This window comes from Hakea prostrata, chromosome 5 (genome assembly GCF_041222555.1).
Source record: "Hakea prostrata isolate BN-2017 chromosome 5, UWA_Hpros_2, whole genome shotgun sequence".
NCBI lineage: Eukaryota > Viridiplantae > Streptophyta > Magnoliopsida > Proteales > Proteaceae > Hakea > Hakea prostrata.
This window is the reverse complement of record NC_142604.1, coordinates 48,466,590-48,481,790: the sequence shown is the minus strand read 5'-3', so window position 1 is coordinate 48,481,790 and position 15,201 is coordinate 48,466,590. Positions and strand designations below refer to the sequence as shown.

The following is a 15,201-nucleotide window of genomic DNA, read 5'->3' as shown; positions in this document are numbered from 1 at the left end:
GAATAAGTAGGACTTGGTTCTATCTAGGCAGGAATATTAGTCTTTGCATATTGATAGGACAAATGGACTTCTCAAAATCTTTGAGGAATCAGGGTGGGTTTAACTTCAAAATGAAGAGCTATTGGATGAACAAAATAAGCTATGAGTGAGCTAGAGTGAATGGGGTTGGATTTATTTGTAAGTTACTAAAACTCTCTAAAATGTTATGTCCTAGCAAACAAATGTGATAGATTTATTTCTCTTTACTTCCCTCACAACCAAATAATGCAAAAAAGGAAAATCATTTCCCTTCCCTTGCTGCCAAATAGAATCTTAATAGTAGCAAAATGAAAACACACAACAAAGAAGAGTTCAGTAGTGTCTAGAGAAATGAAGAGAGGATACAACATCATAATAGCTTAGACAAGTAATTGATCCAAATGAGCCAAACAAACACACACTCACACACACTGAAAGAAGTTTTGCAAAATAAGCAAGAATGGATGTCCAAGGGGGCCAGAAGCTTCCAGATTGGAATTCTAAATCATTGATTGAACTCTCTCCGTCCTACTCTGAGGGTGACATGATGGCTTCGCTATCTCTGCACAGAATCACATAAAAAACAGTTAATTATTCCATCATATCTCTTACGAAACTAGAGGGTTTATGTTTCTTGGAAAAGGGCTGGGCAAAGGTTGGGCATGCCATATTTTTGTTACAAGCTAGTGATGTGGGGGTGTGGGATGGAGATTGGGATGGGGAGGGGCAGGGGAGTTATTTGCTGGGGCAGGGGAAAGAGACAGGCACAAGCAGGGTCACTGTGCTGGCATGCTCAAACTTCTCCTGATATATCTTTCACAAGGAGGAGTGCAAGAAAAAGTGGTTTCTGAAAAACAGTGACTTCCAAACTTCATTAGAACTCCTAAATTAACAACATGATTTTGAAAATTGGAACCAAACCAGGGAATCAGAATCTGCCACTCTTGATTTTGGCTGATTTGAATTAGTTGATCAACACAGGATTTCCAGGGTCCAAGCTGATTCTGGGCAATCCCAGTTAAATCTATAGACTGAAATCCAAATGTGTTTCTGTTTCAACTTATTTGAAGCTTGCTTGACATCTCTTATAGAAAAAAATAACTATTGAAGAATAGGAAAATCTCAAATACTTTTTAAATTGACTTGAAGCTTGAGACTAATCTGAAAGATAAAATGAAGAGTTCCTACAAATATTTCAAGATCTCAAGATTTAACAAGTTACATAAACTCAACATGTCCCCCACCCAACTATATTTTCAACGCAGAAAAAGATGCATATAACATTCTGATTAGTAGAGTTGAAAGAAATATTGAATCCACTCAACACTGGATGTTCACAAATTAAACCATTTCAAAAAGAAGTCACCCATCATCAAGTTTACTCATCAGGAAAAAAACTCTACAAGGCTATAGGGTTACAGTGTTAAATCTTATGCATGTGGTAGGCTGACAAGTAGAACAGAATGCAAATTATCGTTGGTCCTTACCCATATGTATAAACTAGCTTGCCAGTACTTAAAATTAATGTTGATAAAGTTACTCTTTTGCTGAAACAGGCCTCACAAAAAGGGATAACCTGAGAAGCACGATCAAGCTTTTTGTGTGTGAAGTATCTCATGTTAAAGAATGGGTATTCAGAACAATATTCAAATGCAGTAGAAACAGTCCATCAATATTCTTGAGATCATTTTTTGCTATTATATTTTTCTTTAATAGACACTGGCAAAAACAAAACAAGTGTAAGACATCTGATTTTGACATACATTATATTAGTCCAAGCTAAAATAGATGGGAACAATAAACACAAAAGTGAGTCACTTGTAAAGAGACTAAGTATCCATTTAGCTAAAACACAACCATATATATTGAAATTTACAAGCATAAACTCATAAGGTCTACAAAATATAATCACAGCAAAAAAAAGGATAGCAGATCAAAAAGGGAAATTCAATGACCTTACAAAAAGAAAAACAGGAAACAGAAAATTAGGGAGTTGAGGAGAACAACAAAGATCAAGGAGAAAAAACAAAAAGAAAGGAGGATATCAAAAGGGAAGCCAGCAATATAGTGTAGGTCATGTAGAAGTGCAACTCAGATTGGGCATAAGACCATTTCAGTCAAACTCAACAATAACATCCACTTTGCTTTTGAATTTCCCTTGTGTTTCAGAAATTAAATTGATCCTGTACTCTTTTGACATTTCAACCAGTTTTGCAGGCTCTGTTCTGCAAGACTTCCCACTCCTTTTCCTGCAAACTTTACTGATAGATAATGTTTGGGCTTACCAAGGAATAGAAAACCAGATCCAGGATCCTCATTGATCCTTGATTTGACTTCACCAGGTTTGGCTGATCCTACCTAGTTTTGCACCCATTGTCTTGATGGTGCAGACTCCTAGAAGAGTTCTTATTCCAGAGTTTGACCCCTGAGGATAGCAGAGGAAGTTTCAGAAGATTGAAAAGATTCAATTAGGCTTTGACGGATGCATCCTAACAACCCTATATAAGCATCTTTTTGCTATCAAGAACTACTTCACAAGTTCAACCCACTTATGGAGAACTTGTATAGATTGTGAAAGTTGGGGTATCAAAATAATTAAAATATTCAAAATGGCTCTGGACTCTTCAGGGTGAGCAGGGTAGGGCAAAGCCTACGCCAATGGGTGCTATGTATGGAGGAATTCAAGGATGAGTTAGAATGAGACTTCTTCTTCTTTTTTTAACTGCTTATGCTGCAGGTATTCTCATGTAGCATGCTGTTCATGAGCAAAGCTAAAGAGTAACTACAGATTTAGAATAAAGGTTTCTCCTGTTTTGGGCATTCCTCTGCCCAAGCCTTAGGATAAAATTCTTTTAATATATCAAAAGAAAATAGAAGAAGGAAAGGAGAATTAGCTGCCTTTGAAGTTTAAACATATTTTAAGAAACATTGGTGGCAATTGGGAAACGAAAAGATATAGGAATCTATAGGTTCGGAAGAAAAACCATTTTTATATGACAATGTATGATAAGAAATTCATCAACACCATGCACAAGACCAACAGTCAACAACAGCCATTCCATGGACAATGACTTGGAAAGTTGTAACAATAGCAAGCACTACTCTTAATTAATCCTTAACAATTAAAAAAAAATGCAGATTTATATAAATTTATAGGAAAATATTGGGGATATAATAAATAAATTGCTAAACAAAAACACTAGATTTTCAAGCATTGTGTAAGAAATGAAAATTTAAAAGTAAGCGATAAATAGAAGGTATGAGAAAACGAACCTGCAATGTTTTGGAGGAGTAACGACAATGTAATCAAGATCAGATTGATCATCTATGGTCTCCAGGTAAGGACAGTCTGTTATGTTCAGCTTTCGTAACTTTCTCCATATTAGCTGTTGTATCTTTGACTTTGAGTACTTCAACTTGGGACATTTCCAAATGACCAACTCTTTAAGTGAAGGGAGATTCTCCAATCCTTCTGGAAGGCTTTTCAATTTTGAACAATTTGAAATGGTCAGCTCTTCTAAGGATTTCAGATTTTCAATCTCCTGAGGCAAAGGCCTGACGAGTTCATGACATCCCCACATGGTCAACTTCTCAAGTGCCAAGAGAGTTCTCAACCCTTCAGGAAAAAAATCTTTTAATTTGTGACACTCGATCAACCAAAGTACCCGTAAGGATGTCATTTTTTGCAGACAATCGGGGAAAAATGTCAAATTGAAGCATTTTTGGATGTAGAGAGATTGAAGTGAAGAGAGTTCTCCCAAGCTCCTTGGTAGAGCTTTTAGATTGGAACAATCAGTTATTTCCAATAGACTCAGGTTTTGGTGGTTTCCCAAGCCCTCTGGTAGAAATTCTAGGGCAGGACATCCACATATAGTCAACACACGAAGTGTTGAGGGGTTTCCCAATTCCTCTGGTAATTCTTTCAGATTTTTACAACCTGTTATCTTCAATGTGTCTATTGATGTCAAGTTCTTCATCTCTCCAGGCAAAGAATTCAAGATATTACAGCTTGAAATTTCCAACACTTGAAGTGATGAGAGTTTGCTCAACGAGGCAGGTAGAGCCTCCAAACGTGAACACCTCCTGATCTTCAGCCTTTGCAGTGACGTCATCTTTTCCATTCCGTCTGGAAAAGAATGCAAAAAATCAGAGCCGTCAATCTCCAATTCCTGAAGTTTCACTAAGTTGTCAATACCCCTAGGAAGACGCCTCAGATCTGTACAACCAAAAATACTGAGCTTTTGCAGAGATTCCCAATGTTGGATTTCTTCTGATAAAAACCTGAGTTTAGGGCAATCCCTAATTTCAAAATGGTTAAGAGATGACAAATGTTGAACGCCCCCTGGCAATTCTTCTATATTTGGACAATTTTCTATTTGCAAGTGCCAAAGCCATGGGAGGTTTCTCAAGCCCTTGATCAAAGCCATTGTTGGGTTTCTACAATTTCCTATATGAAGTGTTTGTAGGTTTTGCAAGAGGAACATCTCCTTCTCTCCTAAGTTTGTGAGATGATCACAGCTGTTGATATGCAGCTTCTTAAGGCAACGAAATATTAGATTTGGCTCTTCCTGATTTACAACACCATTCTTTGCTCCTAGCAGAGATTTCAGCTTATCACATCTGGTAAATTCCAAAACCGATAAATTCCTGATATCATTGACTCCTGCACACTCCAGATTTTCACAATATGAGATTGTTAGTTTCTCAAGAGAATGCAAGCCTGACAGATCTAGAGATTCTACACGGTGACAAGCATAGATACAAAGCTCTTGTAAACACGCGAGACGCGAACTTCCATTATCCAACCAGGCAGGGAGCTTGGTGCCTTTGAAACGCAGTATCCTTAGAAGTCGTAGAAATTGAGGAGGCTGGAGCTCCTCAAATATAAGGTCTTGCTTCTCCTTATCCTGATCATTGGTACAGACATGCCAATCAGATTCCCATTCTAACATCAACTCCTCAAGTCTTGTTTTCTCCTTCAGATTTGCTGCTCTAGCATCCGTTTCATTTTTCACATTGTCTAGACCAAGTAAACTCAAGCTTCCTCGGAGTTGTTTTAGACACTGCAGCTCTTCAATACCAGCTTCATGATCATCAGTAACAGTAGTGTTGCCAACATGGAAGAAATTGAAGGTTTGAAGGTTACTCAGGTTCCCTATTAAACCTCTCGGAATGTTCCTCAAAGTCCTTTCATTTTCTAGATGCCTCAGGTTAATCAGTTTTCTCATTTCTCTTGGCAATCTCTGAAGATGTCTACAATGCAACAGCTTCAAAGTCTGCAAATGGTAGAGCTTGGAAATGGAAGCAGGTAATGCTTTAAAGGTACCATAGGAAAGATCAAGATACCTCAAGTGCATTAACTCTCCAATTGAGGATGGCAACTCGTCTTTGCTGAAATGTCTTAGTCCCAGTACACGCAGGTTCCTAAACTTAAAAAAAGGGACATTTATATTAACAGCAGCAGCAGCAGCAAGAGAATGAAAATACGTTCGACGGTTGTTCCTCTTGACATCAAAGTCGTCCAGGTTTGACAAGATGGCATCATTTCCCAAGAGAGTTCGTGCAAATTTGCGTGATAATTCAGGCATCCTGAAATCTAATGGGTTACGTTGATCATCCAATTTCCCAGCGAGAAGTAAGGAGTTCCCCTTCAAATATTGACAGTATATATCACCTATATCTTCCCCGCAGCTGCTAGTGGATGAGGATGATGATGCAGCTTCTGCTGCCACTGCTTCTTTTTCTTCTTCTTCTTCTAAGAAACCTTGAGCCATCCACTGTTGAATCAAGCTTTTCTTCTCAATGGTAAAATTCTCGGGAAATACCGAACAATATGCAAAGCATCGTTTCAGAAATGGTGATGATAAGCTATGGTAACATATCTTCTGAACTGAAACAAGTATATCTGCAGGTGAATCCCCTTCACCAGGATTTAGAGCATTTAAGGCAGCTTCCCACGACTCTTTGTTTGGTTTCCAGCGCAATGCATGAGCTACACTTATTAATGCTAATGGCAGCCCACGGCATCGCTTGACAATTTCCTTTCCCACTCCGACGAGATCTTCGGTCTCCACAGCATGTCCTATCGTAAATGCTCGGTCACTGAACAATTCCCAACTTGCATCTGCTGATAGTCCCTTTAAAATATATGGAGGAATTGTAGCCACCATTGATGCAACTTCATGACTTCGTGTTGTAACAATAATGGCGCTCCCTCTGGAACCAAGTCTTAACATTCTTACCAAATTAACCCATTGTTCTTTATCTTGGTTCGAAACATTATCCAACACAAGTAGAAACCTTTTTCCAATCAGACACTCTTCTAACTGTTGCTGTAGATTGTCCCCATCTGTAGGTCTACTGTTAGTAATCCATTCAATTATTTGTGCTACAACCTCTTTCACGCTAAACTCCTCTCTCACCTTAACCCAAATTCTCATATCATATTTACCAAACAAATGAAAATAGATTTGCTGCACTAGTTTCGTCTTCCCAACACCAGCCATCCCCACGATAGGAATGATTGAAATCATTTGTTGATTTCTTGAATCACGCAACATGTGAAGAATATCTTCTATCTCCACTTCCCTTCCAATTGAATTAATAAAACTAAAATATTGAAGTTTATCCATGCGGAGTCGTTCAACTATTTCCTCCAGTTTTAGTTTATTATCTTCAAGCAATAGGGATTTATGGATTTCTTTTTCTTTTTCTTTTTGATGGGAAAATGTAGGATCCATTTTCACTTCCATATTATTCAACACTTGCTGGAGATCCTTGATTTTACGAGACATTCTGAAACGGTACAGAAGTGGGTATGGACGTACTAACAAGGAAGAGATGCTTACCTTCCTCTTCCTGGTCGGTGACGTCATCATCTTCTTCATGCAGTAGTACTTAACTTGGATCTCCTTTTTCTTCTCCATTTCATGAAAAATTCTCATGGCTTCATATGACAACTCGTCCAACTTGTCTTCTGCTTCATAAAATAACTCTTTAGCCTCTTCGCTGTAACGTTCATCCATACCGCTCTCCCAAAAGCGCATTTTGGCATTGTTGACAACACTCTGAAGCTTTTCATACTCCTCCTTGACACCGAGTTGTTGAAGAGTGCCAGAAATAATCAATTTCTTATCAGCTTCTTCATAGTTTCTCATAGCCATTTTTCCTGTGTAAACAAGCAGTAGTGGGAATTCAGTTGTGGTAACTCTTAATAGCAAGAAAAGAAAATGTATAAACTAACTGTAGAAGATTGATCGATTGAGAAAGTTGCAGGGATTGAGTTCCTTACCAGCTGCAAAATCTCTCGTAGCAATTTCAGTTTCCTGTGACGAGTGTAGGAATCCAGAAGGAGGAGAGAATTGAAGCAAGTAAGACAAAAGTTGTATAAAGGAGTAGAGCATGTCCTACCTAAAAAGAAAAAGGTAAAAAAAGAATACCAGCTCTCCTTATTTCAATGAAACTTGTTGGTATTGCTCAAGAAACTAAAAGTTGTTGCCTCCCATAGAAGCAAAGAAGTGGATTTAATGTTCGTTTCTTCAAAATTTCAAAAAAAAGAAAAGAAAGAAATAAAGTGTTGCCTCCTATAGAAGCAAAGAAGTGGATTCAATTCCGCTTTGTTCAAAATTTTTAAAAAACCAAAAAAGTGTTGCCTCATATAGAAGCAAAGAAGTGGATTCAATTTCCTTTTTTTCAAAAGTTGAAAAAAAAAAATAAAATTTGCCTCATTTAGAAGCAAAGAAGTGGATTCAATTTCCCTCTTTCCAAAACTTGCAATTCTTGATTTACAAAACTATGCTTATGTCTAGCTTAGACTTTTTTTGTTTTTTTTGGTAAAAGCTTAGATTTAGTACAATGGGATTTTATAAAAATGGTAGATGTAAAATATGTTTTATATTCACTACTTATCAAGATAAAACGATTCCCCTATTTTAAAAATATTTAATACATAATTAACCATAATAATGTTTCAAATCCAATGTGTGTCACATTTTGTTGTTAGGTGCTGACTTTCTGGATTGTTATTCAGACTCATTTGCCAATTACAGAGAAGATGAACTAAATAAAAAATACTTACTTAGAAGTTTCCACTTAAATGGATGGGTGGAGCTCTCAAAAGTAGATGTTATTTTGGTAATTCGACTTAAATTTGGTTAAGATTCTGAGATTTCTTTTCCTTCTTTTATTTTATTTTCTTTTTCCTTTTTTATTTTTCTTTTAACTTTAAATTATGCCTTCAAAGTAATAGATGGTGAACTAACATACTTCACTAACTATAACAACACTTGGAAGGACCTAAAAGATTAATTCAAACTTCATGTAAAGTGCTTAGGTCTTGCTTTTATTTGAAGATGCAAAGTCATACATGGCTTATTAGTATGCTTGGTTCAAAATACTTCTAAAACTTGAAAGTATCTTCATAGATACATACAAGAGAAAAAAGACACCACTAAATTGATCAACCATGCAAATATATTTTGGTGCAAGAGTTTTAAGGTGACAAACATAACAAAAAAAAAAAAAAAAAAAAATATTTATAACCTCTTACAAATTTTATTATTAATAATTGAAAGTGCAAAAGTCCTTATGTCCTTGTAGACTTTTGTTCCATTTACCGTGAAAGTAATATGTTGGCTATAAGATAACACTATAAAAATGCATTAGGCCTCTCAGGAGTTTAGATCCTTTGCTCACACGAGAGCTTACCTTTGAACATTGATAAGACAGACCAGAGCTCGGCCTTGATCATGTGATGGATGGTGTGAGGAGAGAATAGTCTTCTACCCTCATAGATAAAAGATCCCAACTTGCTCAGCAGGTCAAGCCAAGTCATTGGACTTTTACAATACAACGTGTCAAACTGAGGGCAACACAAGAGATACCCGTGCCGACAACAAACAAAATTTTTAGGATTCGATGGTTGCCAAGACAAGTTCTCAATATGGACAAAGTTACATTGGAGACAAGGGGCCGATTTTTTTAAATTCTCTTTTTCTCTTTCCAATTTTATGAAATTTCTACTAGAGTTCTCACTTCATGTGTGAAATATCAGCATTCACTCTGACCTTCTTTCCATTCCCAAAATTTTGAAGCATCCACTCTAACCCTCTTTCCATGTGAAATATCAATACTTGGGTTCTTGTTTAGAGAAAATTTTTAACAATAAAAATAATGGGTAGAAAATTCATTGTATTAAATCCTGGCTCCGCCCCTAAGTACACGATGCAGTGGGTAATCAGAGGACTATTGGATGAGGTTGTGGAGTTGTATTTTTCAGCATAAATGCGAGGGAACCAAATACTTTCCATAGACCAGTGCGAGGTTTATCTATGTTAATAACTTTTTTGTACTAACCCATTAATATAAGCACACTTTTTATAGAAAAGAAATCTAAAGAGAACTAAATCTAAGAGAACTATCCTTGTTGGACCTTGATGGAGTTGGCAGTGGCATCCTTCATTTCAAGCAATGCATCTTCAAAACATTTGGCAAGAAGCTCAGGATCAGGAATGATGTATTTTGCCACTAGGATTTGCATATTTGCTCTTCCTGCATAACTCACCATATGCATTGTAATTGCCTGTACCATTGATATGATAGTATATATACTCAGGTTCCCTATACAGAAATGTGTTTGTGTGTTGGAATGCTAAAGAAAAGAAGAGCAAAAATGTTGGAAGCTTTACATGAGCCAAGGCAGCCAGGTTGACTCGAATGTAAGTGATAGGAATTGCAGCCAACATACTTTCCTCTTTTGGTCCAAGAACATTAGAAATTGTGAATGTTGTGTTACAGATAACCCTGTATGGAGATATAGCGCTAGCTACCAGAAATCAAAACAAGAGCAGATGAGATTTAACATTGAAAATTTGGTCTTCTGCTGTTGATTGGAAACTAGAAAATCTCTTTCACCTTTGGGCTCAAAAGGGAGACAACCCTGTATGATAGATGTGCTTCCAGAGAAAGCTTTTTCTTGTCGATCATGGCTTTAGCTCTCTTTACATACTCAAGAGGGTCATTGAGTTTTCTATGATAATAAACAGGAAGAATCACGTACCCAATTTGGTTGCCGCACCTTGTTTCTCCTGATTTACTACTCTTCATCAGTTTTGATAGTTCCTGATCAGTACTTTCATGTCAAAAATCAATTATAGTTCTTGAAAGAAAAGAAAAATGCTTGAACTAGAACCGGCAATCCTGGCTGTTTTTTGATGTTAACCATTGCTAAACCAGAGATTTGAGTCCCTTCACGTAGTTCTGCTGCAAGCAATTGAATCATATAAAGTCAAAGTATATTAGAATATGAGACTTGTTTCCAAAATATTAGTTCTGGGACAAACTTACTCTGTGAGTCCTCAAATCCAAGTATCTTGATAGTCCGGATGATATCACACCAAAAAGAACATCATTGATGGTCTGCATAGGAATTGCACTGTAAGCTTCACTAAACATCAAAAGAATGCCATCCAAATTCTAAAACCAAACCACCTGATGATATAATATTGTCTGTTCTAATAGATAGATTTGACGGCTTTAATATGTTAAATACACATACATGTACCCGATGAACAAAAAAAATATTTTTACAAAAAAAGTCTCTGCTATTATGTTTGGAAAGCTATAGTTAGGATTTCAATTTTTAATTTGTAGCTGACTAATCTCTATTATCTTTCCCCTATTGATCTTATCTCAGAGATTTCTGTTATATTGTTTGGATAGCTACACTCAAGTGACACCATGGACCAAAAGACATGGCATTGGAGGAAAAAGCCTACGGAAAAGACAAGTGTCGTAAGTGATCAAGCCAATCTCGTGTTGATCGAAAGAAAATCGAGAAGAGGTAACTGAACTTCTCTCATCTTCTGAATTCATTCTTTGATGAGTAGATTCCTATTTTCATTTATTTTATATTAATGTAAGATCCTGCTCTTGGTTAGTAGTAAACAATCACCATGGCATGGCATTTTATTGTTTTTCTCTCTCTTTGTATGATCATTGGTTCATTACTAAATGTCTATTATGTGCCTGAGCAATTATCCAAAATTAGCCTTGCATTCTCCATCTTTCATTCCTAAGCTTGATATTAACATGTGGATTACAGTGCTTCTGTGTGATCCTGATCTGTAGGTACAGATTCATTGACTTCAATCTTGACCCACATCTGTCACTGAAAATTCGTTCTGATAACCTTAGGCTTTCCATGCAGGGCAGGAAATTTCTGTAAGCAGAGAAGAAAAGAAGGGCAAAAAAATGAAAAAAAATAAATAAAAATAAATTGACCAATTGTTATGGACTCTCTGGTCTGAGGACTATCTGACAATTTTGTTCTCATGATCACGAGATCTCTATCCCCCTCATTGTGGATCATGAGAACAAACCGAAACCTTCTTTCTTGGTTGTGTAGAATGTGTCTTCAAGTTTAGAGGTTATGAAGTGCATTATTGTGTTGGATATTTTCGAATATAAGATTCATGTTTACTGTGGTGAGTATGTTTTAATGTTAAATGCTACTTTGAGTATATTACTGAGTTTCTTATTATTATTTTCAAAAAGACACCTGTGACAGATAAAGCAGCAGAGTTGGAGATATCAGTAAAAGAATTGAATGAGAAGCTCTCCTTTTTCCTCTCTGAGTGTGATGCAAAAGATGATCTTGTGACTGAACATGCAAAGGTGGCTGAAGAAGCAATTGTAGGTTCTTATACTGAATCTGTTTTTACTTCATCATTTGTTCTTAGCATGAATTTATTGTTTCAATGTGTGTGTCAATGGGGGTGAACGTATTTGTTGATAGTTTCTTTATGGCCTGATATGTAGCTGATCTTGTTCATTTAAATAAAATCATGTAGGTTGGGAGAAAGCAGAAGCAAAGGCATTATCTCTCAGGCAGGAATTAGATGAAGCTTTACAGGAAGAATGGCTGCAGAAGAAAGGATAGGTCACTTGGATGCAGCTTTATAGGAATGCATGCAGCAGTTACGTTTTGTGAGGGAAGATCAGGAGCAGAGAATACATGATGCGGTTTTGAAGGCATCAAAAGAGTTTGAGAAAGCACGAACCGTTTTGGAAGAGAAGCTAGCAGAAGGAAGCAAGAAGCTTAGAAAGTTGGGCATTGAGAACACTCAGCTGGCCAAGGCCCCCCCCCCCACAAAAACAAAAATTTTTTTTTTTTTTTTTTTTCCCACAAAACCCCCCCAAACAATTTTTTTTTTTTTTTTATTACCATTTTTTTAACAAAAGGGAAAAAAAAAAAAACACAAACCCCCCCCCCCCCCAAACACAAAAGACCCCCCCCACATACAAATTTCCCCCCCTTTTTAATTTTGCTTTTAATAATAAAAAAAAATCCAAACAATTTGGGACTTATTAGGGGGTGTTCCCTCATCACATGTGATAAGTTGATTTCATACATATTATTTTATATGATTAATTTATTATATTTCCATGTATTTATAATTGTTTTATATCAATTTACCCTAATATGATATGAAAATGAATATGTTGCACCCTTTCCTTTAATTTCTATAATTTTGGTGATTTTATATATTTCCTAACAAATTCTAATAAAGATTTATTACTTTTACATGTAGGAAATTATCAATCAAATCTGGGTATTATTGCAAGAGTCCTACCTCAAGTCAAAAACATAAAGAGAATGAGTCCTTGTATGCTTCTACGTTTTATTTCCTATTTAGGATTTGATCAAAGAAGGGAAAAGAGGAAGAAGAATCCAATTCAAATAAGAAGGAGAGAAGAATCCCGATTTTGAGTGTCTCTGTCCAGTTTTGATCAAGATCTTCATCGGATGGTCATATGGTGTCCGATCGAGCTGATTTTTGGAGGAGAGCTTCAAGACTTCTTGGTCTTCAAATCCAACGGTGGTATTATGCATTGGAGACCTCTAAGTTAGTCCGATTCATACGTCAAGACACTCCTTGGTTAAGTCAGACAAGAACTCTGAGTTTGATTCAAACTCTGAGTTTAATTAATCTATAAAAGGAGAGCAAACTCTATGAAGAGGAGGAGGACGTTTTTGGGAGCTTTGGAGGAGTGGAGAGATCAAACCAAGAGGCGTTGGTTGGCTTTGGAGATCTGAAGCTTGGGAATAAGTTTTTCTTGATCTTCTTTCAATGTTCTTGAACTCCTCTATAATGTTTTTAGTTTCGAGTATGAACTAATTTAGTTTTTCTAGGGATCAGATGTAGCCTATCTTTGAATTCCCACTCTTGACTTCATCAATATAATTTTGAATATTGTTTCCCTTAATTGAGTTTTTACTTCTATTCTTCATGCTTTTGATTAATTGGCCACTAATCAACTGATTTGTTAATCATAATGAACTGAGAGGGGATTTATGTGTTTAGTTCCTTGGAGTAAAAGCCATGAATTACATGTAGGATAGAGATATACTTACATGGTTTGTGTAGTTGTTACATGGGAATCCATAGAATTTAATGATTTCTCAGTTGTTGTAACCCACATAGAAATATAGTGGGTTAGCAATTGAGGGAATTTCTATTAGTACTCGAGAGAGACTAATAGATAGGAAAGGGAATCTTGACTATCAATCAGGAAAATATTTCTCAAATTATAAAGAGGGAGAAAAGGGTGGGAATGCTTAGTTATGGTGAAATCTGACCCCTAGGTCTTTAGCAATTAATAATCTCAATTTAACTTTCAATTTGCAATATAGTCTAGAATAATTATCTTCCTTATTATTTGTTCAAATAAAATTGGTATAATTAATTTGGTACCTAATCTATAGTCTTCGAGGGATCGATTTTTTATCATTATATTACTTGTTACGACGGTAGCACTTGCGTTGTACTTTTTCACAACAAGTTTTTGGCGCCGTTGCCGGGGACTATTAGATTAATATCAATATCAATTATTGCTAGTTTTAATTTGAATTCTTTTATTTTTCATTTTATTCTTTTCTATTATTTTATTTTATTTTATTTTTTAGTTGTGAATTGGAGTTCTTTCAGGTCCTACTGATTTTGCATGAGAAGGAGAGGAAACGATAATTTACTTCCTTTTGATCCTGAAATTGAAGCAACTTGTCGAAGAAACTCAAAAGCAAAGAAAGATAGAACAAATTCATCTTCCACTTCTAGAGCAATGGATCTTGAAAATAATCCACCACCACTTGAAGTTGAAGCACCAAGGCGCAAGACTTTGGGAGAGTATGTTGCGCCAACTGTGAGAGATAATAGGACAGCTATAAGGCGTCCACCTGTAGCAGCTAACAATTTTGAAATCAAGCCTGCTATCATTACAATGGTGCAAAATAATCAATTTTCTGGATTGCCTAGTGAAGACCCAAATCTTCACATTGATGGGTTCTTGGACATTTGCGACACATTCAAGAGCAATGGCGTTACTGATGATGCCATAAGATTGAGATTGTTCCCTTTCTCATTAAGGGACAACGCTAAGAGTTGGTTGCATTCTCTACAACCAGGATCCATCACTACTTGGGATCAAATGGCTCAAAAATTTTTGGTAAAATTCTTTCCACCATCTAAGACTGCTAGTTTATTAACAGATATTTCTATTTTTTTGCAGTATGATTCGGAAACACTATTTGACGCATGGGAAAGATTCAAGGACTTGCTAAGGAAATGTCCACACCACGGAATAGAGCTCTGGAGGCAAATTCAGATTTTTTATGATGGTCTATCTAATTCCACAAGAACATTAGTAGATGCAGCAGCAGGAGGATCAATCATGAACAAGGATCCAACAGAAATTTTTGATCTTTTGGATGTTATGGCCTCAAATGCATATCAAAGGCCAAGGGATAGAGTTGCCCCAAGAAGAGTTTTGCAGAGGAATGAAATTGATCCCATGACTGCCGTGGCTGTCCAACTTGAAGCATTAACAAAGCAAGTAGGGTTGTTAGCAACTCAAGGCACCAAACCTCCAACTGTGATATGCAACTATTGTGAGGGAACACATTATAGCAATGAATGTCAGATGGTTAATCCTTTTGAGCAAAATCAGTTAGAGCAAGCAAAATATGTGGGGAACTTTAACCGACGAGAACAATCCATATTCAAACACATACAATCCAGGGTAGGAGAAACCATCCAAATTTTGGATGGAAAAAAAATCAAGATACCGAAAGACAACCCTGAAAACCAACAAGCTCAATCATTGCGAGAAGAAGACTCCATTGGA

At 36.4% G+C, this 15,201-nt stretch overlaps 3 protein-coding genes and 1 non-coding gene across 5 annotated transcripts in view; all 4 read right to left on the bottom strand.

Annotated features, from left to right (window-relative positions):
• The window catches only part of ZAR1 (HOPZ-ACTIVATED RESISTANCE 1), a 54,016-nt gene that overhangs the window by 8,360 nt on the left and 30,455 nt on the right, over positions 1–15,201 (bottom strand). The gene's annotated exons all lie outside the window — the stretch shown is intronic.
• LOC149016283 (uncharacterized) lies at positions 158–7,383 on the bottom strand. 2 transcript variants are annotated; one of them, XM_089157407.1, is made up of 3 exons: positions 7,310–7,383; positions 3,292–7,186; positions 158–580 (listed from the first exon to the last, which is right to left on the bottom strand). In XM_089157407.1, exons 2-3 carry the CDS (start codon positions 7,179–7,181, stop codon positions 547–549), a joined length of 3,924 nt encoding a protein of 1,307 aa, XP_089013533.1. In that variant the 5' UTR covers positions 7,182–7,186; positions 7,310–7,383; the 3' UTR covers positions 158–546. The 2 variants fall into 2 exon arrangements, with proteins under 2 accessions (XP_089013533.1, XP_089013532.1); XM_089157406.1 differs by lacking the exon at positions 158–580 and having other exon boundaries at positions 3,252–7,186.
• Positions 9,434–11,179, bottom strand: LOC149016282 (wax ester synthase/diacylglycerol acyltransferase 11-like). Its single transcript, XM_089156719.1, has 6 exons — positions 11,118–11,179; positions 10,363–10,462; positions 10,249–10,278; positions 9,931–10,137; positions 9,764–9,841; positions 9,434–9,667 (listed from the first exon to the last, which is right to left on the bottom strand). Exons 1-6 carry the CDS (start codon positions 11,177–11,179, stop codon positions 9,434–9,436), a joined length of 711 nt encoding a protein of 236 aa, XP_089012845.1.
• Positions 14,559–14,660, bottom strand: LOC149016281 (small nucleolar RNA R71). The gene has a single exon (XR_016173760.1). It is a non-coding gene; the product is annotated as a small nucleolar RNA R71 (small nucleolar RNA).

Excerpts from the sequence above, each read along its gene's own strand:
- LOC149016283 (XM_089157406.1), bottom strand. The coding sequence starts at position 7,181 with ATGGCTATGAGAAACTATGAAGAAGCTGATAAGAAATTGATTATTTCT.
- LOC149016282 (XM_089156719.1), bottom strand. The coding sequence starts at position 11,179 with ATGTGGGTCAAGATTGAAGTCAATGAATCTGTACCTACAGATCAGGAT. Across the intron at positions 10,279-10,362 it reads TGGATTTGAGGACTCACAGA|CAGAACTACGTGAAGGGACT; the intron begins GTAAGTTTGTCC and ends AATTGCTTGCAG. Across the intron at positions 10,138-10,248 it reads TGAAGGGACTCAAATCTCTG|GAACTATCAAAACTGATGAA; the intron begins GTTTAGCAATGG and ends AGTACTGATCAG.